Below are 27,949 nucleotides of genomic sequence, written 5' to 3' on the forward strand. Positions count from 1 at the left end.
TCTGGGCAGGAACAACCCCAGGTTCCAGTGTAGGCTGGGGAACGACCTGTTAGAGAGCAGTGTAGGGGAGAGGGACCTGGGGGTCCTGGTGGACGACAGGGTGACCATGAGCCGACACTGTGCCCTTGTGGCCAAGAAGGCCAATGGCATCCTGGGGTGTATTAGAAGGGGGGTGGTTAGTAGGTCGAGAGAGGTCCTCCTTCCCCTCTACTCGGCCCTGGTGAGACCTCATCTGGAATATTGTGTCCAGTTCTGGGCCCCTCAGTTTAAGAAGGACAGGGACCTGCTGGAGAGAGTCCAGAGCAGGGCAACTAAGATGATTAAGGGAGTGGAGCATCTCCCTTATGAGGAAAGACTGAGGGAGCTGGGTCTCTATAGTTTGAAGAAGAGTAGATTGAGGGTTGACCTTATTAGTGTATATAAATACATAAAGGGGGAGTGTCACAAGGATGGAGCCAGGCTCTTAAGGGAGTGGAGCATCTCCCTTATGAGGAAAGACTGAGGGAGCTGGGTCTCTATAGTTTGGAGAAGAGGAGATTGAGGGGTGACCTTATTAGTGTATATAAATATATAAAGGGGGAGTGTCACGAGGATGGAGCCAGGCTCTTCTCAGTGGCAAACAATGATAGGACAAGGGGCAATGGGTACAAACTGGAACACAAGAGGTTCCACTTAAACTTGAGAAGAAACTTCTTCTCAGTGAGGGTGACAGAACACTGGAACAGGCTGCCCAGGGAGATTGTGGAGTCTCCTTCTCTGGAGACATTCAAAACCTGCCTGGACACGTTCCTGTGTAACCTTATCTAGGTGTTCCTGCTCTGGCAGGGGGATTGGACTAGATGATCTTTTGAGGTCCCTTCCAATCTCTAACATACTGTGATACTGTGATACTGTAAGAAGAAACTTTAATGAGACCAAAGGAAAATAATGAAAGAAGCTAATGAAAATAAGTGAGCTGCACATCTTCATTATTCCCGTTTCTGGTTGAGAAGGATTGGGAGTCAATGAACCCATATAGAGGACCAGAAGCCTTTCCTTAAAACTGTACACCTTCCAGGCAGTAATAGCCTGACCCGAGTACAGCAAAAAGCAAGTACAACTGTCACAGGTGAACCAAGACCTCAAAGGTCATACACTTAATGCCACAAAGTTTCTCCTCTACTACAGTAGGCTTTCCTGGTTCCAAATTCACAAAGCAACAGGTCATCTTTGGCACACTATGACACAGGGAAGTTTTCATAACTTCTAATGTATACTTAAAATTTTCTTTTTTCATACCTATCAGTGTGGCACTACTTGAACTGAGTTCAGTTCAGTACTCGTACCTGTGACACAACTACAGCAGTGTTACATTTACAGACTGCAAGTGTGTTACAGGAAGAAGTGTCCTGATAGAATGGGGTATTTCCAGTTGTGGCCACTCCAAATTAGTGCCAAAGGATCATCAGTCCCATTTTGGGGCAATATCGGAACATCCTCAGCCACCACAGAATGTAATTCCAGAAGGAAACAGGCTGGAAAAGCTACTGTGAAGTGGCTGTTCCATACTAACACATCACAAGGACAGCGAGATTAAATTAAATCTAGAAAAAGCGTGTTCCTCATGAATGGAAGTATGTTCATCTGAGGACTCGGCATGGATTAGCTTCTAGGCATTACATTTAAAACTCAGCTTATTCCACGGTAACTGCTCTGCACAGAAAAGCCTTTACAAAGATTAACTGCATTTCACAGATGATGTCTTTTGCTAATAACATCAGTGACTTTTAGTTTTCTATAGAGACTTGTCTATGAGCCTTACTTCATTAAGAAGTCCTTTTACGTAAGGGAAGGTTGCCAGCTGTCCCCCGACCCCCTCCTCTTAAGTCATTCCAAATGTTTCTATCAATTTGACTTAGAGTTGTGCCTCCACAATGTGCGTTTGATTGCCAACATGGGAAAACACAGACTTCCCTGGCTAACACTCAATTCATTTTTACAGTTCTAGGAAAAATATTGACTCACCTATTACATGGTCTCTGGCTGACTGGAGAGATCTAGGCGAAAAGAGCTTCAAGCCATACATTGTATAAACTGGAGGATTTGTGTCTTTAGATCCAGCATCTAGCAGCAAAATAAGGCCACATAATATACAAAAATATACAGGTCTGCTGTAGATTATGATTTTATTGTGCCCCTGGAAAAAGAAAAAGAAAGTAAAAGAAAGAAGTGTTTGAATTTTGTATTCATTCACCTACTGCGTGCACTGCACTGAACTGGAGAGAGGGGCAGGAGTAAGAAAAATATTTTAAAGACTTATACACACTAATTAATAAGAAGAATGTTACAAGGTATTTTATCTTCCCCAGAGGACTTTCAAAAGGCACAAAAATCAGTTAAGACTAACTCCAGCAATCATTTATGCTTTTGAAAAAATACAACTTTCTGGACCTTTCCAACCAATCTAATTGCAGAAGTAATAATTTTATGTAGAGAAAAAAAACCTGCAATCTGTTTGAACACCTATATTATTTTCATTTTAATGAATCTTTCTTTACTCAGGTAGCTTGGCCTTTTTGTCTTCTTTTTCCTTTTTTTTCTGAAATTAATTTTTAATTGCATCCTGGGAACTAAAAATACAGCAGAGCACCTCCAAGGTGCATTGTGAGTCATGGAGATTCATTTTTTGCACCAGTAGAATTCAATTTTTTTTCTGTTGATTTGAACCACTTGACAACAAATCAGTGCCCCTCCTGGAGGGGGCTGACACATCAGCAATTTCTGAGCTGTCTCTCATGCAGCGCTTTGAAATGACAATCCAAAGGAATTAATATACAGAAGCATCCTTATCTTACATCTTTCATACACATCTCTCACACAATTGATTTGCACTAATCCTACAAAACACTGCTGTGGGGCTGTGGGCCATGGAGGATAATAGACATTTAAGAAAATGTCTTCATAGTTCTCCTGGTAAAGAAGACATTTTAAATGCTGGAGAGTCAAAAGATTCCTTGAGTGTGAAAGGCCAGGAGCAAAGTGACAAAGATTCAAGTTTGCCTTGCTAAAGCTGCTGCATTCTTAATTCTAACATGTAATTTAAGTGAGTATAACAAAATATATTTCTTTTTTGAGTCTTACTGATTTGTATTTGTTTAGCTGCCAGCCAAAATCGTAAGTTAGCATTGCTTTTAACAGATCTGTTCTCTCTTTTGGGATCAACCAGTTAACAAGGTGGCAGATTACAGGGAATTAGCAGGCTAATACTGTACCTCACATCCATGGAATATGAATCAAGTCGGAGTGACAAATCCTAGTTGTTCAATCAGAGTTTAAATTTCACAATGCCTTTTTTCCATTATTTTAAAATAGGACACATGTCCATGAAATAATCGAAGAAAGAACATAAGTAAAAAAAAAACAACCCAAACCAACACTTAAAAGATTACTTTTTAGCTGGTTTCAAACTTCATTTATCTTAAATAGGAGATGTACTTTAGGAAAAGAAACCAGTAAACACTGCATCTAAACAATTGCTTAATGATTTATATCCTGATGTGCACTCCAGACCAAAGTCTTTTATCATTATGTTACATTCCTGTCTTCTCTTTTGAATTATGGAGCCCAGGTTTTATCTTTGCCTGGTAATTATTTGAAGACTGTTGGGTAAGATGGAGTTGGTGACTAAATCCAGAGGTTTAGCCCCATACACCTTTCAGTTCCAAGCAGTACACTGACATCCTCGATTACATTTATAGTGTACATTTAACTCTTACTTCTGAAGTAGTTTATGGAGTGCTCGGTGAAGAACTGGCTGAAGGGCAGAGTGCAAAGGGTTGCAGTAAATAGGGCTACACCAGGCTGGCAACCACTCACCAGCGGTGCTCCTCAGGGCTCAATCTGAGGGGCCATTCTGTTCAATTTACCAACCAGATGTTTTTTATCAACCATCTGGATGCATGAGTTGAATGCACCATTAGCAAATTTGATGTTGATACTAAACTGGGAGGTGCTGTTGACTCTCTTGAGGGACAGGAAGCCTTGCAGTGGTATCTAGACAGATTGGAGCATTGGGCTGTGATCAATGGGATGAAACCTAGCAAGTCGAAATCCCAGATTCTGGACCTAGGACAGAGTAATGCTGGGCACACGCATTAAATTGGGAGATGAGTGGCTGGAGAGCAGCCTTGCAGAAAGGGATCTGTGGTACTGGTCAGCAGCAGGCTCAGTGTGAGTCAGCATTCTGCCCCAGCAGCCAAGAGGTGCATCCTGGGATGCATCAACACAGCACAAATAGCCAGTCAGAAGAGGTGGTGATCCCACTATATTCAGCATTGGTGTGGCCTCACCTTGAGCACTATGTGCTCTTCTGAGGCTCACAATTTAAGACGGATGTGAAGGTCCTTGAATGTGTCCAGAAGAGGGCAACAGAGCTGGTGCTTTGGGCTTGTCTATTTTGGAGAGGAGGAAGCTGAGGGATGAACTCATTGCTCTCTACAGCTTCCAGAGGAGAGGAAGTAGAGAGTGAGGTGCTGATCTCTTCTTCCTGGGATTCAGTGAGAGGACACATGGGAATGACTCAAAGCTGCAACCAGAGAGGATCAGACTGCATTTCTTTACCGAGAGAGCAGTCAAACACCAGAACAGGCTTCCTAGAGAAGTGATCAATGCTCCAGGTCTGTCAGTGTTAAAGAGGCACTTGGACAATGCTTTAACACACTTCAACTTTCTGTCAGCCCTGACTTGATCAGACAGTTGGACTGGATGATCATCCCTTCCACTCTATTCTATTATATACTAATTAAATCACTCTTACCATGCTAACATCAATAAAGCTTGTTAGGACTGAGGAAGAAGCTTTCAAAGGCTGGCTGAACATAGCAAAATGTGAGCCAATACAACCTTCCCTATTTTTCAGGTGGCAGTGGGGAATGAGACAGAATCCTGAACAAGAAATCTTGATAGATCTGTTGATCTATTAGATCAACAGAAGCAAAGCAGTGCAGCAGTAATGCACCCGGAAGGACACTGGTTGCACAGCTGTCACACTGCTTGGGGTGTGCTGGAGCTGAATGAGCTTCCCAGAGCACAACAAATACTCCAGTATCCACATCTGGGGAGCAGGCAACACAAGAAAGAGGAATGGCTGTGGGTATTAGTGTTGTATTACAGTGGCATCTACATCCCTTGTGTGAGCAGATAATCTGGGACAAGATTAGCTTGAGGCTGGCAGCACACACCTAGGAGAAAGAGAATCACTGGGATGGTGCATCACCTCCTGAAACCCACAGCCAGTGGATGGACATTACATTTCCTCTTTCCAAGGTTTTAGAAACAAAGGAAAAGCAGAGGAGCTCTTGTGTCATCCACTGACAGGCCAAGCTAGGCAGCCCTTCACCAAAATCAGCATGTGGAAGTGCAACTTAAGATATTATAGCTGTTAAAGGCTCATTTTGTCCTACTAGATAAATTCTAATATGGCATTTTGACATGCAAATTTTGATATGCAAACCAGATTTCATCTTGGTGAAACTACTACACTCTGCCTTCCTCAAAAGAATTTCAATAACAAAGCAAGATTCCTTTTATGTTTTTCATCTCATTTGTTGGACAATCTTTTTTAATCTGCCGAGAAAAATTTTAGTGAAAAATCTTCCTTCCCTAAGCCTGTCAAAAAATGTCACTGACTTTTTCAGTCCATATTTCTCACAAATGTTTCAGAAACATATTCACATCCTACAAACACAGCACTGGTGCATCTTGTATTTTGATAAAAATATTAGGATTTTCAACAAAGCTAGAACAATAAACAATAAAATAGCACTTTTGACTGCAAGGCATTTTGATGGGGGAATCTCAGAAAGATCTAATGCTTTTTTTTTCCTTGTGGGTGCACACATGCAAGAGGAAAAAGACAAAAGGCTTTATATAAAATGTGTGTGAGCTCGCTTCTACAGAAAAGCTTACAGGGACAAATTAAAAATACATTATAAGTGCCTTATGGGATTTATGAAACTGCTTACTGCTATGCCAGGTAATGGGACTGAGACAATGAAGTGAGGCAAGTAATTCTGTGAATCATATTAAGAGTATGCGTGCAATCCTTCAAAGCTCAAATGCCTTTGTAAACCTGAGCTAGGTCATGAGCTAATCAGATGTCTTATGAGGTACTCACAGCCAAGCTCTTATGATCCTTCTATATACCCATTTACTACCCACACTGTCTTTATTGCCCAATCTGCTGCTGTCTCTAACCAGTATTAAGGAACTCTTCAGTCAGAGCCACTTGTCTAAAACCTTGAAATGCACAGGATAAGGATATCTTGTATCTCTGAATTTAATACATTACAGTCACTATATTCATTACAGTCCCTATATTCTGCTGTTGATAAAATAAAACTCACACTTGGGATGGACTCTGTTTTCTTCTCCCCATCACTCCAGTGAGAAGGCTGTTCCATAATTTCCCTATCCCAGAACCACATGGCCCTGTGAGAACAGCAACTAAAGGCCACCAGCTCCAGAACTAGAAAAGCTGAAGTACAGGCTGACAGAAATACTAGGCTCTCGTCTTGTAGCAGGCAACAGTACTAAATCTGCAACTACAATAAACACCACTGGCCAGCGTTAGCTGTAGAACCTGGGAAGTTCCAACTTAAAGCACTAAAGCCAATCAGAACAGAACTATTACCACAAACCAGTGAGTATAAATGAATAAAAATTTCAAAACATTAGCTGAATTAGATTCTTCTCTATATGCTGAAACTCACGCCTTGACACATTGACAGTATACAGACAATACACAGCATTCAACTCAGAGACCCTATCTGTCACAGCATGGTATGTGGGTGGAGAGAGAAGGGGGTAAGGAGTAATCTTATTTCCATTAGAATTGTACCAGACTGCCAGACTTTGTAGGGTCTGGTTAGTCAGGTCTTTCTTGACACCAGGAAGTGAATACAGTGCTGCTTGTAAGGAGTTAAGACCAAAAGCTTATGCATCCCTAGGCACTGTGTTTTCTGAATTCATGGGATAGTATTTTAAAGTAGAGTTTTTCAAAACAGTATAGGCTAGAAGTGACAAAGTCACATCAAACAGTAACAAAGTCTGCTTGTGAGAGATAGGGAAGAAGTTTGGAACCTCCTTGGCAGGCATGGAAAACATGAGGCATTAGCGGCTACTCATGGATCCAAGAACAGAAATTAATTCAGTGTGCAAATTTATGGCTCGTGATGGTTTGTTTCACACTGAAAAATCTCATCTGCATTTTCATTTTCATTCATGGACATGGTACTGATCATTCTTTAATCCCTTTGCTGTTCTGCATCCTTACATTAACATCAAGAGATGTTATTCTCTTTCATTTTTACATAGTCACATGAATTATGAAACAGTACATGGAGTATTTTTTCTCACCAACTTGTTGTCTTATTTTTGTGGTGCTTACTAGCTCAAGCAAACTTTCACAAATATTTATTGTGTTACAAGCATATGATGTAAAAATAGATGGCTTTCTACTTGAACTTGATCTGCAATGCCTCCCACCTTTAAAACCCTCTGTGGAAAAACTCTCTGAGCTTTATTTCCATTAGAGTTTATCTGGTGCACCAGAAAGTCTGCAAGAAAACATCCCTGAAAAAGTTTTAGGAAAACATATGGAAGATGGGAATACACCTTTTGTTACTTTGCTAGATTGATGCATGACTTACAGAATATGATATTGAGAATAACACTTGTAACAATATTGTGGGAGTCTGAAATGCAAACCTGTATTATGCATAAGAAGTGTTCAGTTTTAACTTCATTAGCTACTTGTCTTCAATAATATAAGAAAGTATGGGCTAGACAGGTTCATAATGAAGATTTGACTAACCTGTTTGCCACCCACTTTAAACAATGTCTGAATAACTGCAAACGATTTCATTACAGGTCACCTTTTTATGTCTGGACAGGTGCTAGTTGAACTAACAGGCAACATTATTTTAGTCCCCCCAAAAAACAGCTTCTCAAGGAAGTAGAAATATTTCTTTACTGTACTTTGCTATAATGTATACTAAAGAAAAGGCTTCTCTGATGCCACAGGATTCAATTTCAGAAAACTACTCCAGAGGCATTTTAGCTTAAAGGAAAAGCACTTTTCAAATAGCTTATGATTTATTAAACATAGTACAAAGTCTAAAATCACAGACATCTTGCTGATTTTCATAATCTCATAGAACAGCAAACTACTTACACCTGTGTTTCACTGAACAGCCAACTGTTTCACAGTACACAAGTGATAATAAAGGAGAAAAACTTGTTCTACTGGCTGAGACTTACATGTATTGGTGAAGCAGGATCAGGCTGAACGCTCTAAAAACAAAACAGAAGAAAAAAGGTTGCTTATGGAATTTTGTCTTTGTCAAAGTTAGAAGAGAATTCAGCAACTTGGCTCCTACCTTTAGGAGAGAATACTGGCAGCTGGCCATCACCAGACAGAACAACAGAACCCAGAAGTCTTTACAGAAGCCTTGATTCAGAGTCAGGAATCCAAGAAGTGAAACGAGAACTACTAGAAATACAGCAAATACATTCTCCTTTATATCTTCAGTCCTATGTGAATAAAGATGTTAAAAGAAATATAAATATTTATGTATTTGTTAGATCAAGGCAGGTCCATTTGCAGGTGATATAAACTGTCAGTGCTGGAGCTCTCACAATTTACAGGATCTGAGGTTATGCTCCCAAAACTACATTTCCCTGTTCAACACTATTTCACCCCTGTGTCAAAGACCTTATCCACTATGATAGCTAAAATGCATAGGAAAAAAAGGCAATGAACTGAAGTCCAGCACCCTCCAATCTTACATCTCAAATGTAACTGCTCAGGAAAACCCACAAAAAAACCCCACAAACACACAACCAAAAAAACCCAACCACAAAAAAAACATAAACCCACACCCAAACAAACAACATTTAAATGAGGAAATAAGGCATTCAGTTAGTGAAAAATATACATCTGACAACAAAGAATTAGATGAAAGACCAATTTATCATCTGATGTTTTATTAGTTTTATCTGTTCTATTAGAACATAGAAGCTGAGATAAAAAACAATGTTAATATTTAAGCTGCAACAAGAGTTTATCAGAACATGCTTTCCATGTGATTGAAACAGAGAGATAAGACATCACAGATAAGTATCTGCTCTGGCCCTCAGCTTGCTGACTATACAGCCTGATTTCTGCAGCAATAAACCTCATCTGAGTTTCTGATGTGTAGCCCACATTAAAATACATGGCATAGCACCCACCCAATAGCAGATAGGAGAGCCAGCAGCATTAGGTATGTAGGTTAACATGTTTTACAGTCCTAGTAGTCCAGCAGCTTACTACGATGTCTGCTAGCAAAGGGTACTGGTTGTGTTGCCAGTATACATTACCTAAAGATTCAATGTCAAATGAAGCTTGAGGACTAGAAAAAGGAATGATGCCTCAGCAAGAAATTTTCTTTGAACAAATAAAGCTGACCTGGAAACAGAGGGAGCAGCTAAAAGAGCTCCTCCTGATACCACTATTTTTTTTTTCCTTAAAGACTGGAGTACTTTGTTTTTACAATACCCTGGGACCCATCTACTTCTCTATTTTTGCACACACACAAAAAATAAACTCTCATCAGAAAGCTCAGAACCATTGATCTAACAGCTGAGAGTGAAATTCAAGACTATTCGACAGGCCTGGTGCTCACATGAATCAAAGTCTTTGCTTAAAGACGAAGGGTAGCAAGAACTACCAAAACCAACTCCGAAGAAAAACACTTTCTTCAACGTAAAGCAAACCAGTACCTGTCTGGTCAACCTGAATATAAAACACTAATACAATGCTCACTTTTTCTTTCTCCAGTGGTCTTCGTTGCTTTATGAACATGTGGAGCCATCCACAGTAACACTACATAGAGCTGCATTAAAAAAAGAAATCTTACCTGTCTAACAATGCCAGCAAGGCAAGACGATCATACCAGACTCTGATCCATTTGCCAGGGAATATAATAAATCTGTAAAACTGTCTGTTCAGCTTCCGTTGTGCCGAAGAACATGCAGAATCCTCAGGGTCCTGGCTGGGTTGCTTTAAAAACAAACAAACCAGAAATACATCAAACTCTTTCACATTGACATATGGCTGCCAGCAAAGCAGGTACTTAAAGGGCCAAATTTACATAAAGGTTCAGATTTTTTTAGATTTTTTCTTTCAAAAAAGAAATAGCGGAAGCGTATTTATTTTCTTTCATTTTAAATTAGAAATGAAAATATCACACCAGCTTCATAACTGAAGACGGACAGACGCTGCATCAATTTTTGAGCTCACTAGTGTTAATATGCTTTAAACATAAATACTAAACACCCATTTAAAAATAACTCATTTTTGCCCTAATCCACTGCTTGTCTAAAATCTCTATTTGGAGATTTTTCTATGTGTCAGACTAATTACAGCACAACATAAAATCACATGTGATAGGACAGAGCCTTCTTTTTAATCAAAAAGATCAAGTAGGCTTTAAAGCCTAGAGGCGTGACTCATCAGCTCTCCTTCCAGAACACAGCTTTGTTTATCTTTCCCAAGATGCTTCTACTACCACATCAGGTGTGCACCCTCAAGAACAGCAAGAGGAGAAAAAACAAACTGCAAACAAGCACAAGCATCATAAACATCACTAGTTTAAGATCTTACCATCACAATCATAAATCCATCCTTTTGAAAATTGCTTTTGACAGACTCTAAGGCCTTTTCTTGTCTGCTTGAACTACAGCATTTCAGATCTCCAACTCCACACCTGCACTCCTTCACTAACACTTGTGGGGAGGGAGGCTTATCTACAGACCATCAGCCAGGCCTGCAAAGCTAGACAACAGAACAAAAAAAAGCCCTCTGCAAAGTAGTGATTTCTTTACAAGGAACACCAATAATTGATTTTATGGCGGGAGGGAATGACTTGTTTTTCTTTCAAGAAGAATTTGAGCTTCCTAGTGACTGTCTAGTCTAGTGGGTTTAAATCTCCTTCTATGCCCCCACCCACTGTTAAAGATAACTAATCAAAATTAGATAACAAATATGTCTATTATGGAACTTCAGGCAATCTTTGTGTTAGATTAACTTTCCTCATCAGAGAAGGGAATTTCTGTGTGAAGTAGCTGACAATCTTCTTGATCTGTATCTGTTAGCAAGACACAGGGGTTTTTAAACAAACTGCAAGAAGGAATTGTTAAATTTTCTTTCAGATTATTGGAAAAATTTCTAATTTTCACTTTCCAGGAGGAGGAATATGACTCGTAATTTACATGTGACACATGTGAATTTATTGTTGTGTGTCCTGGGAACTGACTCATTGATATCCTCAGTCTGCTGGCAAGTACAAGGTAAAACAGGCTAGCTTAAGCTTTGGGGAAAGAAATTCAAGTTTATGTAGTTTATCTCATGCAGTCAACTGACTGAAAGTGTACAGCCATGCAGTGCTGGGTAACTCAGCCATTATCAGCACATGACAGTAACTCACTCATATTTCTGAGAGTTCAGACATTCAAGGGGATGCCAGGCCATTCAGCTAAAAGTAGTTTAGTTGCTCCAAATTTTAATATTTCTATTACTGCTTCAACAGGTCACTTAAAATTGTGGAGTTCAGGCATTTTTTACAACAAAAACGTATTTCAAAATAATACAGTTGGTAATACTGTCAACAGTTTTCTTTCTCTTGGGTCCTATTTCCCCAACAGAAAGTAATGTGAAACTCAATCAACTGCAATCATTAATTTCACTCATCTGATCTAGATGCTCACAATATAAATAAATAAACTAAACAAAAAAATCCAAATGGTGGCATAAAGTCCACTAACAACTCCTGAGGATCTCACTGTTCAGTCTTCAGAACAGCTTAACACATGTTTAACTGAGTGCGTAAGTGAACATCTTGGCTCCTGAGGAACTGTAACATTTGGATGAGGTCCATTACATGAGGCTTGCAGTACTTAGGCTGGAATGAGGTTCTGGGGTTGTGTTTGGGAAACTCTCTGACTAGCCCTGAGCAAGTCAGTAAGCCTAATTATGCCTTCTATCAGAAAAAGAGCTTATAAAAGTTCACTTCATAAGTTATATTGTGTCAGAGAGAGCCCGAAACCCTAGCTTTATTGAAATTGATGACAAAACTTTTCCTGACTTACAAAGGCTCATAATTCTATGTTTAATAAAAAAAAATAAAATCAGAAACCAGGAAGTACTGAAATTACTGCCTGGCCTTGTTACAAACTTGCTATGTGATCTGGAGCAATGTATTTTAAATGATGCAGTTTTCTCAGAAGGGGGTGGGGGGGAACAGTATGACTATTGCTCTCTGATTTACAAGATTATAAATACCTTAGATAGATACCCTTAAATGAATGATTCTGATCAAATATGAAATACACAATTCAGAAATTTTTCCCTATTTTAAATTTAATATAGTTCTTCTATACAGGTTGTTTCTAGCTTTAAGCTCCTGTGCAAACTCTAAGATGAAAGATAATTAACTGTCATTTTAAGGTTATTCAGAAATATCAAGTTAGCATCTGTCATGGAAGACAAGAGAAGGTTAAGCGTATTATAAATGGAATTGTAAAAACAGATTACAGCCTTAAGCCATTGGTCACAGACCCCAAACACTGTAAAGTTCATGTCCACATATTACCATACAAACTGAACTCTGAGGGCCTTTTTCTTTTGCCAGCTACGTCAAGGAGATGGGTTTGACATTCCACAACAGACATCCAGAAGCCTGGATGCCTGATACAGAAAAGTGAAACCAGACATGAGGTTTTAGATCAGTAATGAATTTGAAATAAACACTTTATACTATTAAAATCAGGTGGTTCATCTAAACCCCTAACAGCTGTGTTCTCTTTCTTTTAAACAAAATAAGAATGAAGATAGAACACAAAAGATGAACTTTGTAGGCTATGGAGTCTTTAAATACACCCCTAAGATGCTACTCAGTGTCAGCAGAAAGCAGCTGAATTGCATCCATCGATAAAATACATCTTCTCCACAAAAGCAATACCAAGCAAAGTAGTAAAGAAAATCAACAAAACTGTCTCAGGAACAAGCCTGCAGCATTTGTTTATAAAGTAGTTCATCAAGATGCTAGAAACAGAGATACTACAACGTACCCGTGGGCTTTCCGAAAGGGTCCTTCGTGCCACCATCAGCAGGAGCTGCTGCTGAAGCGCACTCGCTGCTTGATCCCTGGAAGACGGTTCTTGGCTCTCTGAAGTAGTAGTACTAGAGGAGCTGAACTGCAGTTCACTGGGCACAGAGGAAAGAAGGGAAAGAGGCTGTTTTAAGAAGCAGTATTTTCCTAGTATTTCTGAAATGTTACAGGAAGAAGCCTTAAGTATGTTACTGGTTTGCTCACAAGACATGGAGCCTTCCACCTCCCTACCAGAAATCTAGTCCAGTTCCGCAAAGCAGCGAACACCCACATTTAGATACACATTGGTTACTACATCCACCACAGAGAAACAGATACCTCTGTATCTCATTTTTCCTCATCCTGAGATGAACACTTACAATGAATCACACTTCAGAAGTGCCTTTTTCTGTCCACTCATAATAATTCAGGTCAAGAGCGATATTATTTACAGAGCAAAACTGCAGGGTAGTTACTGCAGAGATCATGGATTAGCTTTCAAACAAGCTCGTTTAGGTACCAAGCTACTCTGACCTCACCTGCACTGAACTCAGCAAGTAGTAATTTACCCTACTGAGAATTTGGGCTACAAGAGCTTCTGTCTGTCCTAGCAAGATGACAACAATACATGATCTAGTCAACATAAGGCTAGTTCAGACTCAGATATTCCCTGTAGTGAATGTAAACTCACCCTGGGAGAACCCTGGGCAAGATGATATTTTTTCCCTTTTTCCCATGTTTACTCTTTTATGTTGTAGATACAGTACTTGAGGAAATCTGCACATACTGCAGCGACACCTGTATGGCTGCAGCAATGGTATGCTATCACGGCATGACTGATGCGGTCTCAGTAGGAGCTATACTGAAATGAAATAATTGTTACTTGAGGAAAAGATCTATTTTGAATACTTCTTGTTTATTCTTTGCCAAATGGGATTTATACATCAGGCACCCTGCTTTATGCTCATTACTCCTCTGCCTCTAGATGCTTGCCTTAGCTCTTACTATTTTTGTATCTAAATGACGTGAAAGCACCCTGGTGCTCATACAAGGTAGTCAATACCTATTGTTTCTATTTTGCATAAAGGAAAGACAAGTAAGAAGAAACTACAGTGATCTGTCTACAGTCAGCCAGGAACCTGGCAGCAGGACAAAGAATAAAACTCTCATTTTGTATACCCTTAATGCTTGCCCCCAAGCCACCTTACTAATTTGAGATAACACATCCTTCCTAGCCTGTGGGCACCACTTCCCAAAGACTGCAACCTAACACTTGTTAAACTCATTTTAAAAGGCATTTTAAAATTGTGGCTGTCCCACACATTTGTAGTTGATAAGTTAAGCTGCAGAGGCTAACACTGTGCTGTGATAAGGTTCGATGTCCGAATTGCTTAAAAGCAGGGCTGAAGAGTCACACCAACAGTTTGAAACATGCACACTCTCTCCTTCTTCCCTCCAGGACTTGCTAGATCTGCCTGGACCGACAGGCACATCAGCAGCCTCCAGATGTCACCAAAGGAGCCATCCTGCTGAGGGTCTCCAAGCCAGATAGTTTAGTTTTTTCAGAGCCTTGATTGCTATCAGGCTTGGATCCCAGAAGTACAATTCACCATCTGCCACTTCGGCAGAGTTACTAGTTGAATAGAAATGACAGCACCCCATCTTCCTGATCTTAATGGTTTCCCCTGCATTCCCCACTTCTCCTGCTACAGGCAGAAGCATGATCTGCTCCACAAAGTCAGGACAGCTCTATTTTCCCTTTGGACTTCCTAGTGAGTGAGGACTTGGTCTAACACAACCCACTCGGTGTCCCAGCCACAAGGCAACCCTCCAGAAGAATATTCTTTGTGGGTCCTGTTTAGCACCTTGTCAGCAGTAAAAACTATAAGAGAGTACAGAGGGCATGGGAACGGATCCAAGATCCTGGATCTCAATCAAAAGATTTAGGCAGGAAGAAAGGGGAGGAAGCCTAGAGGCATGACTCCCAGGAGGAAGATTCACACAGATAAAGACTATAGAGGACAGCCATGCCTTTGGCTTGTTTTGAAGTGCCCTGCTCAAGGGTGACCTTGTCCAGCTTGAAGGAAAGCAATGGATTGTTTTTGTTTTGTTTCCTCAGGATGAGCTGTCCAGTTCCTTGTCACTGTGGGTGCAACCCTGGGACTCCCTGTTCACAGCAGAGAAAAGGCAAGTGTAGCCCAGGTTATGCAGGAACACTACCCTGGCAATTCCTGCCCAAAAGGCAACCCAACAAAAGATCAGGGGAATAGAACAGTAGCTGCTTGTGCCTTCCTAAATGTAGAGTTAATCTCCAATAACTTTCTGCATCTTTAACTATCTTCCTACAAAAGCCAAGTGGAGTCAAGAATATTTCTAGATGGGACCATGTACTCCATTCCATGTTTACCAAGAATGGAAATGCCAAAGGACAGATTAGACAAGCCAAGATACTCACCTGGTACTCTATCAGTTCTCAGAAATCAAAATTCTTTTACTCATAAGGCTTCTTCCAAGAATAATCTTAAGAGTTCCAATAATCTCCCACCAGACTTGAAGATAACAAAAAAAGCCGAGAGAGCCCATAGTCTATTTTGCATTTACAGAAAAACTTCATAGCTGCACCTATCAGCCACCAGCAGAAAAGCCCACAAGCAGCTGGGACACTGGGGGAAACAGGAAGCCTCATAGGCCTCAAAAAGCAATTAGAGCAGAGAAGTTGGGAAAGTGGAGCTAGCAAAGCAACAATTCCAAAGTCACAAGCTGTCACCTGGTCTTCATCTGCCTCCTAAACCTTTTATTTATCATCCTCATCTCCCTGTATCCTCTTACTCCTTCCTCATCTTCCATTCCCTTCAGCTCTTGTTTGCTGCTTTTTCCTCCTTACCTCTGTTTTCCACACAACCTTCTTATGACATTCACTTGCTACACCCTGATTCTGGAACCCTTCCACAGCTACGTAGAAGCTGTATGTCTCATCTGGTGACATTGTTATCACACTGACAGCAAATACCAGTAAGAAATGGGCTGATGGTGTTTGTGTTTTTGTAAGCCTGTAAACTAGATTCCATAAATTTATTACCATACATAAATAGGAGCAAACACTCTCTCGTCATAAAATCATTATAACAGAGCTGATCACAGCATAACATGGAATCTTGCTAAATTGAAAATCTGTTCATTTGCAGAATCAAATTAATGTTATCAAGATCTACTGCAGTAAACTGCACTGCTAATGTAAGCAAAGGTATAATTGAACTAAATTTTGAATAATAGATTATTAACTAAAAATATCTTTGGTAAACATACAGCCTATGAGGCCCAAATGCAAAAGCTACATTGCACCCTCTACCGATAACTGGCTATAAAGTCAGGAACTTTTTTCTGCCTCATAATTCAGTTTTGTAAGAACACAGAGTAAACATCAGCTAGCTGAGCAATCATGTAGCACTCAGAATGTTTTAGTACAACCACTTAGCACTGGAAAAATCTTCCTTCTCTCTCTCTCTGATTAGTTGAGGACAGTTGCCTTCTACCACTGATAACTTGGCCCAAGCCATTCAAATATAGTCCAGCCTAAATCATCCTCTTTGTTAAGGGTTAGCTAGCCTGCATCTGAACACCTCTCAAGGTAAGCTCATAATACAGGCCCATCACAAATAATTTCCCATTAATAAAGTTGTTTTGCAGGTCTTGGCTAAACTTCATGTTAACCTGCATATAGGAGAAAGGACAAGGAACCTTGTAAGCAATGTCCCAACAGTCACAGTAAAAAAAAAAAGGCACCTTCCTCTTTGTCCTCTTTATTTTGCTACTCATATAACAGGATTTAGGGGAGATTTGGGGTATTTGTTTTAACTAGCAATGACACCACCACTAAGGGTAATGAGACAGAATGCCCAAATTTTGTAAATGTGAAAGCTGGATGTACAGATTTACTGACAAAATAGAAAAGGATACAAGATCACCATTAAAGTTTTGCAATAGACTACAAAATGAGCAGTGCTATATATTAAGTTCATTAAGTTAGAAACTACAGACGGACAGAAAGGCCTTGTAAATCATGTTACCAGTAGCACTGTGGGGAATGTTAAGGTAGGAAGTTACGAACACCGTCTTATTCAGGTGTAAGAATGGGATCCACTCAGTACACTCTGACTTCTTTGTATTCAGGTTTTATTTGGTTAACAAGCATGTAAACTGCTAATTTGTAAGCCTAGTACATTTCAGAGCAAAGATAAACATACTAAAAACTTAAAACCCAAACAGCATGCACTAGCTAATGAACTGGAGGATGCATTCTTAGAAGATGCAGCTTTACTGGAATTAACGCATTAACAGTACCCACGGTTCCATTATCTCCAGAGTATTTTAAAACGACCCTTTTAGCTCTCCTTATAAAAGGGTGGGGAGAGGGAAGAGAAGCAAATCCCAAAACCTAGAGGACTACGGAGGCTCCTACTCCTGAGCAGGATTTTGCTGCCATCATGTGGCGGCGAAAAATTCTCTGTGTTTAACAAATAACTTCCAACCTCTGTGACTTATGCAAACACACTTTTCTGTCCCATATTCAGAGCGAAATGGGCTAAAACATATATACGAATACATGAGAATACAGGAAAGGATTTTAACTGGCCAAGCTAACACAAGGGTTTCCTCCTGTCCCTCAGCAAGGCATCAGGAAAACGCTACTGAGTCTGTAAAGAGCACTTTTCAGAAAAATCGATGGCTTCATCATAAACCAAACATTCCCATTTTCAGGGCGCACATGCATACACCACTCTCATTTATATGTTCAAGAAGCACTATGCTCAGGTGACCACCTCATCTAAAATTGCTGAATCCCAAAAAGACCTATATAATATTAGTCGCATCCATTTAAAAATGTGCTTGGCTGCAGAACTGCACAACCTGCCAAGCAGCTTTAAGAAATCTTCAAGAGTCAGCAGCCTATTACTAGAGCAGTGGGTGATTTTTGTTATTTGGGTCACCTTGTTGAGATACACAAAGATGTTTTAGTGATGCAGTATTCTGTCATTCTAAAATGGTGTTTTGAAACACTAAAAATAAAATAATCTACTTATTTATAAGTCTACTTGCTCCTTGTGAGGAATAATCCTCAATGGTTTGGGGAATTTTCCATCAGTGAACACACTAAAGTATTAATGGGTTTATACAGGAGACATACAGAACCACTAAGGCATTCAGATAGATACTTTCACGTAGCATTATGCACTTGAGTAGCTTATTCAGGAATGTGAATGCAACTCAAATAAGTTAACTCATTGATTTGAAGTTCTCTTTTGCCCAGGGCCAGAAACACTAGCACTCTGCAGCTGTACTGGCAGGAAACTTAAACTGTTTTCTTAGTACTTGTTAGTCACTGTTTTGCTGCAGCTACCTCTTTTTAACCTGCTGGCACTGCTGCTGCTGGGAAAATAATAGTTCGCAAAACAAATTTAAGCACAATTCTTTTTTTCTATCTGCACTGCAAAGCATTTTAGACACGTTAAAGCGCAATATAAATCCACGAACTGTATTGGTACGGATGAACCACATCTAACAATAAACCACACATACAATTATTCATATATATGTAAAATTATATTATTTTCACAATTGCATACATTAATTACAAAAAAAAAAGTTTCATTACCAAGAAAGTGGGAGAAGGCTCAAACTAGAATAATTCTCCTTTTAAAGATATACAGCAAGTTAGGTGTATATATATAGAAGTGATTTCAAGCAAAAGCCCAAATGTCACTTAGGCAAGAGGGAGAATCTGCAGCTAAGAAAGAGAAAAAAAAGTTATTCTTTTTTTTTATGGGCAAATCATTCTTTCTGCTTGTGCTGGTTTTGGCTGGGAGGGAGTTAACTGCCCACATAGTAGCTGCTTTGTGGTAATGTTTTGGATTTGTGCTGAGAAAAGTGTCAATTTCAGGGACATTTTTAGTTATTGCTGAGCAGTGCTTACACAAAGTCAAGGCGTTTCCTGCTCCTCACACCAGCAAGTGGGCTGGGGCTGCATAAGAACTGGGGAGGGGACACAGCCAAGACAGCTGACCTCAACTGACCCAAGGGTATTTATATGCTCAGTATATAAAGCTGGGGGAAGAAGAAGGAAGAGGGGGACATTCAGATGGCATTTGTTTTCCCAAATAAGTGTTACGTGTAATGGAGCCCTGCTGTCCTGGGAATGGCTGGACACCCGCCTGCTGATGGGAAGTGGTGAGTGAACTCCTTACTTTGCTTTGCTTCTGCTAAGCTTTTGCTTTACCTATTAAACTCTCTTTATCTCAACTTGTGAGTTTCCTCACTTTTACTCTTCTGATTCTCTCCCCCATCCCACGGGGCAGGGAGTGAGTGAGCAGCTGTGTGGGACTTAGTTGCCAGCCAGGGCTGAACCACAACACTGCTCCATTTCTCAAATATTTCAGCTGCATGCCATATATCCATTTCTGTGGCTTATCTTCCACGTTTATTTTAAACTCCAGCTTCTATGACACATATGCAGCACAGCATCCTCCTGATGTAATTTATGGCTACTGTTGACTGTTGCCAAACACACAAAGTGATAAACTGCAGCATGAGGTCCAGCACTTAAACCTATTATATGCATTTGAATTAATCAAATGCTTTTGCATCACAAAGTTGAATCACTGTCAGTGAAAATTTGGACTGTTTCTGAAGACACACCAACTCTCTCTCTTTAAAAATCAATACATGTGTGTAATGATATCCTGCACAGAACTGGGAGTTTCAGTATGTTTTATTTCTCAGGAGTTCAACACAGGAGAGAAGGAAATGGGCTAAAGAACACAAGCAGTATTCTTCTAAATTGCATTCACTAAACCCCAGAGTATTTCTAGAAAGAAATAAAAAAGGCCAAATGCTTACACAGCTTGTGTGGGCACAAGTCCAGTTTGCTTTAGAAGATCTAATATTTGATTTAAGAGACAGAACTGGCCCCTATCCTCAGAAAGCATCCCTTAGCTTTTTTCTACTTAATAAAATATCTCCACACACACAAAAAAAAAACCAACCTACATTCTTCCTTAAAGCTACACACACCTCAGTTTTGTAGCAAAAACCGAGAACATTCCCAAGTTGGTATGGCCATATCCACATCAGGATTTTGTGTGTGGACCATCTTCTATGTTTTTTTTGAAGTGTAGCTAACCATAGCCCATTTGTGTCTGCACACACACCAAAGAAAACTCTTTAAACAGAAAAAACTGCAAGGATGCAGAGAAAAGAAACGGCAACAGCAACTATTTACATTAGTTGGACAGAGTTTTTCATAGATGTGAAACCAGGAGAGAGAACTTCTTAATTTATTTAGAAAAAGAAGTTGTTCATGCATGTGTTGAGGACAGCTGCATTACTGAGAGGTATAAAATGCTGATACTTTTTTCTTCAATAGGTATGTACACACACGCTTTGAAGGCTGAGCACCTTCAATAAGTGCACCAGTATGCAAAGAAGCCACATTTAGAAAGGCAAACATTTAAAAATATGCTAACTTGTACAGCAAATATGCACAGAATATATGACTGCTGCTATATTTATGTATCAGCATTGATACATACTTTATGGCCCTATTAGCCTCTGTATGGGGGACAGATCATGTAAAAATCATTGATTCTAATTGCTAAAACTTTAAGGGTTTATGCTTTCACTGATGTTTATGAGTCACTTCATGTAATGCCAAGATGATAGCTCACATTTACCTTTTTGACCGCTTATCAAAACTGACTCAGTCATTCAATCACAAAAGACAAAGTAGTTAAAGAAATTCCTCAGAAACATCTGCTTTCTGTCACAGAGTGGCAGACAGAAAAGGTGTATCAAAGTGACACCTCCTTATTTGTAAGGCATTTATTGACTCCAGCTTGCTTCTCCTGACTACATAAGACAGCTATACACCTCTAACAGTGCTTTAATGTAGACATTCTTTCAGCTCGTTTTTTTAATGATGCATTCTTGTGTTGTGGCCTTTACTCTGTATTGCTAATCTAATGGGAAGAATTCTAACTTGAAATCGTAATGGTTCTACACAGGTAAGATGCAAACCTAGTAGCCATTTGGTGAGAAGTCAAACTAACCTTGCAAAAAGGCGGTTCATGCTTACACCACGCACCTGTTTTACACAAATCTGAACTTTCTCATTCTTATCTGCTTTCCCAGAAGCCTGCACATCCTCAAACAGAATAGAAACATTAAGGAGTCACTGTAAGAGAGACAAAGACTGGTAAAGGATTTAATGCAATGGGGCAGAAGAATAGTTTTCAAGATCGGAAAGCTACTTCCAATTTCCCACTTCAAAACAGATTCAAATGGTCTCCTTGTAAATAGTTTCTAGCATAATTCATGAGCTGAGAAAACAGTTTACACTTTGTCTTGTCAAAGCCTGTCACAAAGCAATTTATAGCTAGAGGTGAAGTTGGCAAGGTAATAGGAGCATCAAATTTAGGGGTAATTAACTCAGTAGGGAACACATTCCACAGGGACTGCTAGCAAAAGGTGCTTCTGGCCAGATAATAGACAAAAGTGGGGCCAGGGTAATTACATGGACAATAACTGGGAAACTCGTTAGCTACCTGCCAATGCTTGAAGAACTTACCAAATTCAGTAACAAGAATCGCCTGCCAAAGTGAGGGCTAAGATGGAAAAGGAATTATCTTTTTGGGGTGACCATTACAACATAAAATCTTCCTTTAAATTTAACTTGGCTAACTTAAGTTTTTAAGTAAACACAGAATCCTTCGAACTTGGACATCTGCTTTCTCTGGCATATTGTAATCCATTGTTGTCCATCTAGCAATTTACAAGCAAAGGAAGAGCAGGAAGTACGCAAAAGTGAAGAATAAAAAAAAATAACCCAAACAACATAACAGCATCAATTCTGTGACAGAGCAGCATTGTTAAGATTCTGCATTATTTGTGAGAAATGAATTTCAGAAGGCATTCAAGAACATAAAATGTTTACATGCCATTGAAATACTACTTTAATTTCAGTTCATAATAATCTGTTGTGAAATGCCTGTTTAAGACAAGAGCAGTTAATAATTTACTACTGAGCAGACAATAGTAAGACTCAATAGACAGAAATAGCAAGTTATAATTTGAATTCTAGATTGTTAAACATTAGTCTGACTCAAGGCTTTCTTTAAGGGCTTCTTTTGAATGATATTTAAATACCTTCTCCAGTTTTGCATAACTTAGTTAAAAGGTATTTACCTATGGCCGATTCATAAGGCAATTATGTTACTTTTGACAAACCAGCCAGAGTTCATACCCTTCCCAGTCAAAATTCCTTCCCCTTTCATAAGCTGCAGTGTTGGTCACAGAAGTACCACAGCTCCCAGTATGCCAGTGCCTCTGATCTGCTGCTTCTCCCAACAACACCCCCAAAGCAAGAGATCTCTTGCTATCACCTGGCCTGTCATCATCAGGGCATGATCTATGCTCATCCACATAGTTACTCCACTGGCTCAACTTAGTTTGACATTGTCCATTTAGGAGCAGCTTAATAGTGTAAAGCCGGCATGACTGGTGAAGTGTTTTAAGAGCTTATACACAACTACTGCAGACCTATCTATTGTTCTCTGTAAGCTTATTTGAGACTCTAAATCTGGGCTCCCCAAGATCAGAACCCTACCTCTTCTATTCAAGGAGGATGCCACCTCTTATGTCCAGACATTTTCTCCCTCATCCTCTGACCTCAACCTAATCTAGATAGCTCATTCATTGATTCAGACACTAATCCTAAAGATGTTGTTTCTGTACCATCTCAAGCACATATGAAGTACTGTCAGTGTCATTGTCTTCTCCTTAGTAAACTTTCTGATGGGCTGAGAGATAAGCCAAGGATAGCTCATAGGGGTTTCCCATGTCTCTTTTCTAATATACTTTCATAATAGCAGCATCTCCTCTTTGTATGGACTACTTGCACAAGGAACATCACCACAGGGCAGCCCACCCTCAAGAGATTAAATTTTGTCAAGAGGTCTCCACAGACAGACATACTGAGACTGGAACAAGCAAACACTGATTATGCTTTGTGCTTTTTTGTTATTCTGCTTACTCTTCTCTTCAGTAATAGATCACTAATTAATAGCTGTGATTATTTGGCTTATCTTTAACCATGGAGAAGAAATTAACCTAAGTGATGTGCAAGCCTGCAGGTGGGAGTAGTGGAAAGGGGTAATGTAAAGATGCTCTTTCCTGAACTGTCTTTAAAGCAAATTTGCCCCTCTGTTTTCTATATACTGTAAGTGTTCCATACTGTCTAAATACAAAATTACATGACTGTGAGCACCTGAAGAAAAAATAAAAACCATTTCCTTCCTGTACTACCCTTCAACCTATGTACAAATTGCAGGAACTGCCCATTAAACAAACAGCTCTAACTAATATCTCTGGCCTAAACATATCACAAACTGCCACTGCAAAAACCAGTATGAGCACACTTCACGCTTCCTTGTCCTTTTTTACTTGTTTGTCAGGTGAACTTCCGCTTTGTACTTTCCTTCACGCTGCTCTGTTCTTGGAAAATCTTGTGTTCTGTCTTTCCATTGACTTCCATACAGAAACAGTCCTGGAAGCCTACTCGTCTTCTCTGATTTGTTCTGCTCCCCAGCCTGAACTGTCACTGTACGCCCAAGATTTCCAGGTAAAGTGCTAACTTTTAGAAATTAAGTGCATGTAAATGACTGCAAAGCATATTCTGAACTTCATTTTATTAACAGTGTTTAGCAGAGCTCTTAAAAATAAATCATATCCCTGGAGGTCTGCATAGGACAAACTAAAAACCAGCACTTAACATAGCATAGGAAAACAGTGATATCGCATAAGCAGCTAGCAAAGACAGAGTAAAGACACCTTATATGAGCAGGAAGATTGTTCTTTTGATAAAATACAGATTAACTGATCAACATCAGGGGACAGAGAGTAAAATATTTATGAATTTAGGACAGATTCAAGTTCACAGCTGCATGATGGGGGAAGAGGGGAGTATTATGTGCAAGGTGAAACGAAAGGAGTTGCAGGAGTTAAACAGCTCCAAAGTAAAATGTTCGATTTTGGGTCAAAATTGAACTCTACTGGGATGGGGGTTTTTTGTTGATGTTGTTGGTTTTTCATTTTATTTTTCTAAAGACAGAACATTTCTACTGTAGATGAACTCAAATTATTATTGCTTTTAATCTTTGCCCACTGACTATTAAAAGCATTGTATTCTTGTGTCTCATAATAGCATTCTATCTAAAATGCTAACACTGCTCTTAACACGGTCCCAAGCTTTTCAAAAGTCTCCACTGAAAGCTGAACACCTGAGGAACAGTATTTACTATTAACAATGGCCCTTCTCAGTGCCTCATTCAACTTGTTCATATGCTGTATAACAATGTGAAAAACACCAAATTATTTAATAAAAATACTTATGAATAGTTAAAATTCTTTTTACAGATAAGCAAACAACAGATCATATAGGAGAGCATGGAAACCACAGTAATGAATATGGGCCTTATGCGGATCTCTCTAAAAAGACCTTTGAAAAAGTAAAATTGTTCAGATACTTCCTCAAAGTGGCAAACTATCATTAGAGATTTCATGCATGGTGAAAGGCTCTGCTGCTAGAATCAACAGGAAGCAGTGTCACTGGCTGATACTGACCCAGCACTAACAATTTACAAAGGACCCAACAGGCATGGGAATGTGCAAGACAAAGTTGAGAGCATAGTTGGTAACAGTCCCACTTACTTTATCTTACTTATAATCACCACACTTGACTCTGGCTATTCCCAGAAAGTAATGAAAGTAATTCTGGTCTTCTTTTTCACTTTTCTTTACCAATATTCTTACAAAGCAGTCACTGTTCTAGCACAAAACAAAAAATGCATGCTTTGATGTCTCTAGAAGAGGTTAGCACATTTATTCTCTAGTACTCTTCACATGCATCTCTCACAGCTACAATCAGTTTCATAGCTTCTAGCAAAGAAAACTTTTAACGTTTTTGGAAATAAGGGCTTACTTACTGAGCATTTGAAATACAATCACAATTTGATAGCTGATGTCGAAAATTTCCTTCCTTCTGACAGCCAGCCTTTAAATAACAGGATCTAATTTCCCCTTTAGGAATTAGAAGAAAAAAAAATAAAATCAGTTCAGCAATGTGATCATTTCTTTTACATACAAAGTTTATAAAAAGTACATTTTAGGTCAGGCACATTTCTAAACATGTTTTTTAGTCTGTGCACTAGGCTTATTTTAGACTTCAGAAAGCAAATTAACATTTGAACTGAAAATCTGAGACAAAACACGGAAGTTACAGTGAAAATCTAAACGGTACGTACAGTAAGTGCAAAGGCCATCTATCAACATAAATCCACTGTAAAATGTGAAATAATAGATCTTTTTCTTTTAGTTCAAAAAGTTGAGGTCAGGAGGCACACAGCAAGGAAAAACTGTTAAAAGTGTAACCACTGCTACTCCCTCCTTGCATACACAGCAACATGTGAAGGGTCACTGCTCATTGACCCAGAGGCCATGCTATCTGTCTGACTGGCAGCTGCTGGTCTTAGTCCCACAGCACACCAGAGAGCTGCAGGGCTGCAAGCAGGGCTGTTAACTGGCAGAAAACCAAAGCATCTCTGGGGTCACAAACCCAGCTACCAGGAGCACTCAATTCCATACTGGCTTTGAAGGCAGCTTTAAGGAAAACACAGCTTTTGGGACAGCTGCCTTTCACAGGTATGGGCCAGTACATCACCAGGCACTACACCAAGTTCAAACAACCAATCATCAAGCATATCACAGCTTCAGGCTCTAGGAATAGCTGCAGAGCAGCCGCATACTAAGCACAGGCTCAGGACATGACCAGGTCACTCATTAATTCTCTTGGAAGAGGTAGCAGGCCACAACTCTGAACAACGGCAACTATCATGTTAGAGAGAGCTCTGTGTGAGCCAGCCAAAAAACAGAACAGTAAAGAGGAGGCACATTTTGCTCAGCCAGGCCAGTGCAAAACCCTTCACCAGGCAGAAAGAGCCACTGATGGTTCTGCAAAGGCAGAAGTAGTCTTCTGGCCTAGCCAGCATTTCCTGAGGATGATGTTTGGAACATACTTCACTCACTATGCAAGTCTCATGTCTCTGATGGTCACTGGTGGATTTTGAAAACTCCAGGTATTGCTGACTTGACTTTAAATTACTAAGCCCTTTTCTCTGATTTACACAGAAAAGCATGCAATCAGTAATAGACAAGAGAAATATCCTTCCAGGGCATCCAAAGTTTCTTTAGAATTTCCTCACATTTGAATAATTCCAACTATAGAAACTCACCATTTTCATCTATGAACACGTGCATTGCATCCACGGATAGCTCATCTTGCACAGACGCCTCAGGTCCACTTATTACTTGCAAGACAGAACTGTCTTGCTGAGAAGTTACCCGGTAGATTATCTGCCTTTGCCTGCTGCCCTGGTAACTTGACACAAAAATGTTTCAAAACTACTATGAGGAACTTTTTTTCTTGTTTTCAATAAAACAAAAAGAAAGAGAGGTTAATTAAAAGTTTATGTCATTTCTAGTCGGTGAAACAGAACAGCTTACATCATAACTTTGAAGTACAAAATTGTAAAGTAAACTGGCCTTACAGTGCTGCAAATTTGGCAGACTCTGGTAGCACCGGACTAGTACTAGCACGATCTTGGCTTTGTACATCTGATCTTTCCTGTTTAGGAAGTTGCTCACAGTGCTTTTCTGTTCCCACCACTTCTTCTTTTCTCTCCGTTGTCTGGCTATCTGGAAAACAGGGCAGTGAAGTGGAGCCACTCTCCGTAGATGACTGTTAAAGAGTTTTGTTCATTATCTATTGAAAAAGGACATCTAAAAGAGAAAAGCTAAAACACTACAATAAGTACTGGTCTTATGGAAAACACTAAAATTACCTAAAACAACACAATCACAGAAATCTGGACGAGGAGGTCCTCTGACTTCAGGAGGCTTCATGAATGGGCTGTTTTCAAGAACAAGCAGTGTGAAGCAAAGGACAAACTAGAGAGAATTTCTGCTTTGCTTCTCCTATTGTTTCAGAGGAAAGCAAACTGTCTCTAACCTAGAATGCTAAAAGGCTGCTTCCCTGGGGGCCATAATTTGTTCCCAAGCTGTGTATAGCAGCAGCAGAAAACCAGAAGCACTGGACCATTCCTCTTTTACAAAAGGGAAAGCAGCACCTTCAAAGGAAATAGAGCTCTTGGGTGGGAAAGCAGGTACATGCCTAATACCCTTTCTCCACTGGCCACACACCTGATGCAGGGCAAATTGGCTAAGCAATTTCACAGTAGATTTTCATATGCTTGGAAAATACAGAACTCTAGATCTTAAAACATGATGGACTTACCAGATTTCTACTACTTTAAATACCAATTACGTTTATATTACCTCTCCACATATACATGTCATTTACTTACACATGTGAACCACTTTTAAGCAATAGTCTCAAAACTTACTAATATTCATGCTAAAAAGCAAAACATTTTGTAACATTTTGTGCTTTGACTGCAAACAAAAAGAATTATCTGTTAGGCTTTTAAAGTGCAACTGAGACAGTGATTTCATCAGCACTGTGTGCAGTTGCCCAGTTAATGCTTTGAAAGAAAAACACAGCACAAAGCTGTATTGAAATGTACTTACTCAGATTTCTTGCAATACCTGCTGTTTAAATACCTTAGAAATATAATCAAGAAAAAAAAAACACAAAACCCACAGAATTCTCCCCC

General features: G+C 39.6%; 1 protein-coding gene across 2 annotated transcripts in view; it reads right to left on the reverse strand.

Annotated features, from left to right (window-relative positions):
* Nucleotides 1-1,973: 1,973 nt before the first annotated feature.
* Nucleotides 1,974-27,949, reverse strand: part of LOC133218856 (pecanex-like protein 2) — a 46,908-nt gene continuing 20,932 nt past the window's right edge. The window contains exons 6-13 of one of the 2 annotated variants that reach the window (XM_061365667.1): nt 26,825-26,972; nt 26,510-26,655; nt 25,205-25,298; nt 13,150-13,285; nt 9,939-10,081; nt 8,418-8,571; nt 8,299-8,331; nt 1,974-2,176 (exon numbers count right to left, since the gene is read on the reverse strand). In XM_061365667.1, the coding sequence (XP_061221651.1) occupies nt 1,976-2,176; nt 8,299-8,331; nt 8,418-8,571; nt 9,939-10,081; nt 13,150-13,285; nt 25,205-25,298; nt 26,510-26,655; nt 26,825-26,972 (1,055 nt within the window). In that variant the 3' untranslated portion in view covers nt 1,974-1,975. The remainder of the gene's footprint in view (nt 2,177-8,298; nt 8,332-8,417; nt 8,572-9,938; nt 10,082-13,149; nt 13,286-25,204; nt 25,299-26,509; nt 26,656-26,824; nt 26,973-27,949) is intronic. The other variant, XM_061365668.1, reaches the window with a different exon arrangement.

This window comes from Neopsephotus bourkii, unplaced genomic scaffold (assembly GCF_033783945.1).
Source record: "Neopsephotus bourkii isolate Nb327-2 ecotype Australia unplaced genomic scaffold, CSIRO-AGI_Nbou_v1 NB_1292, whole genome shotgun sequence".
Classification (NCBI taxonomy): Eukaryota; Metazoa; Chordata; class Aves; order Psittaciformes; family Psittacidae; genus Neopsephotus; species Neopsephotus bourkii.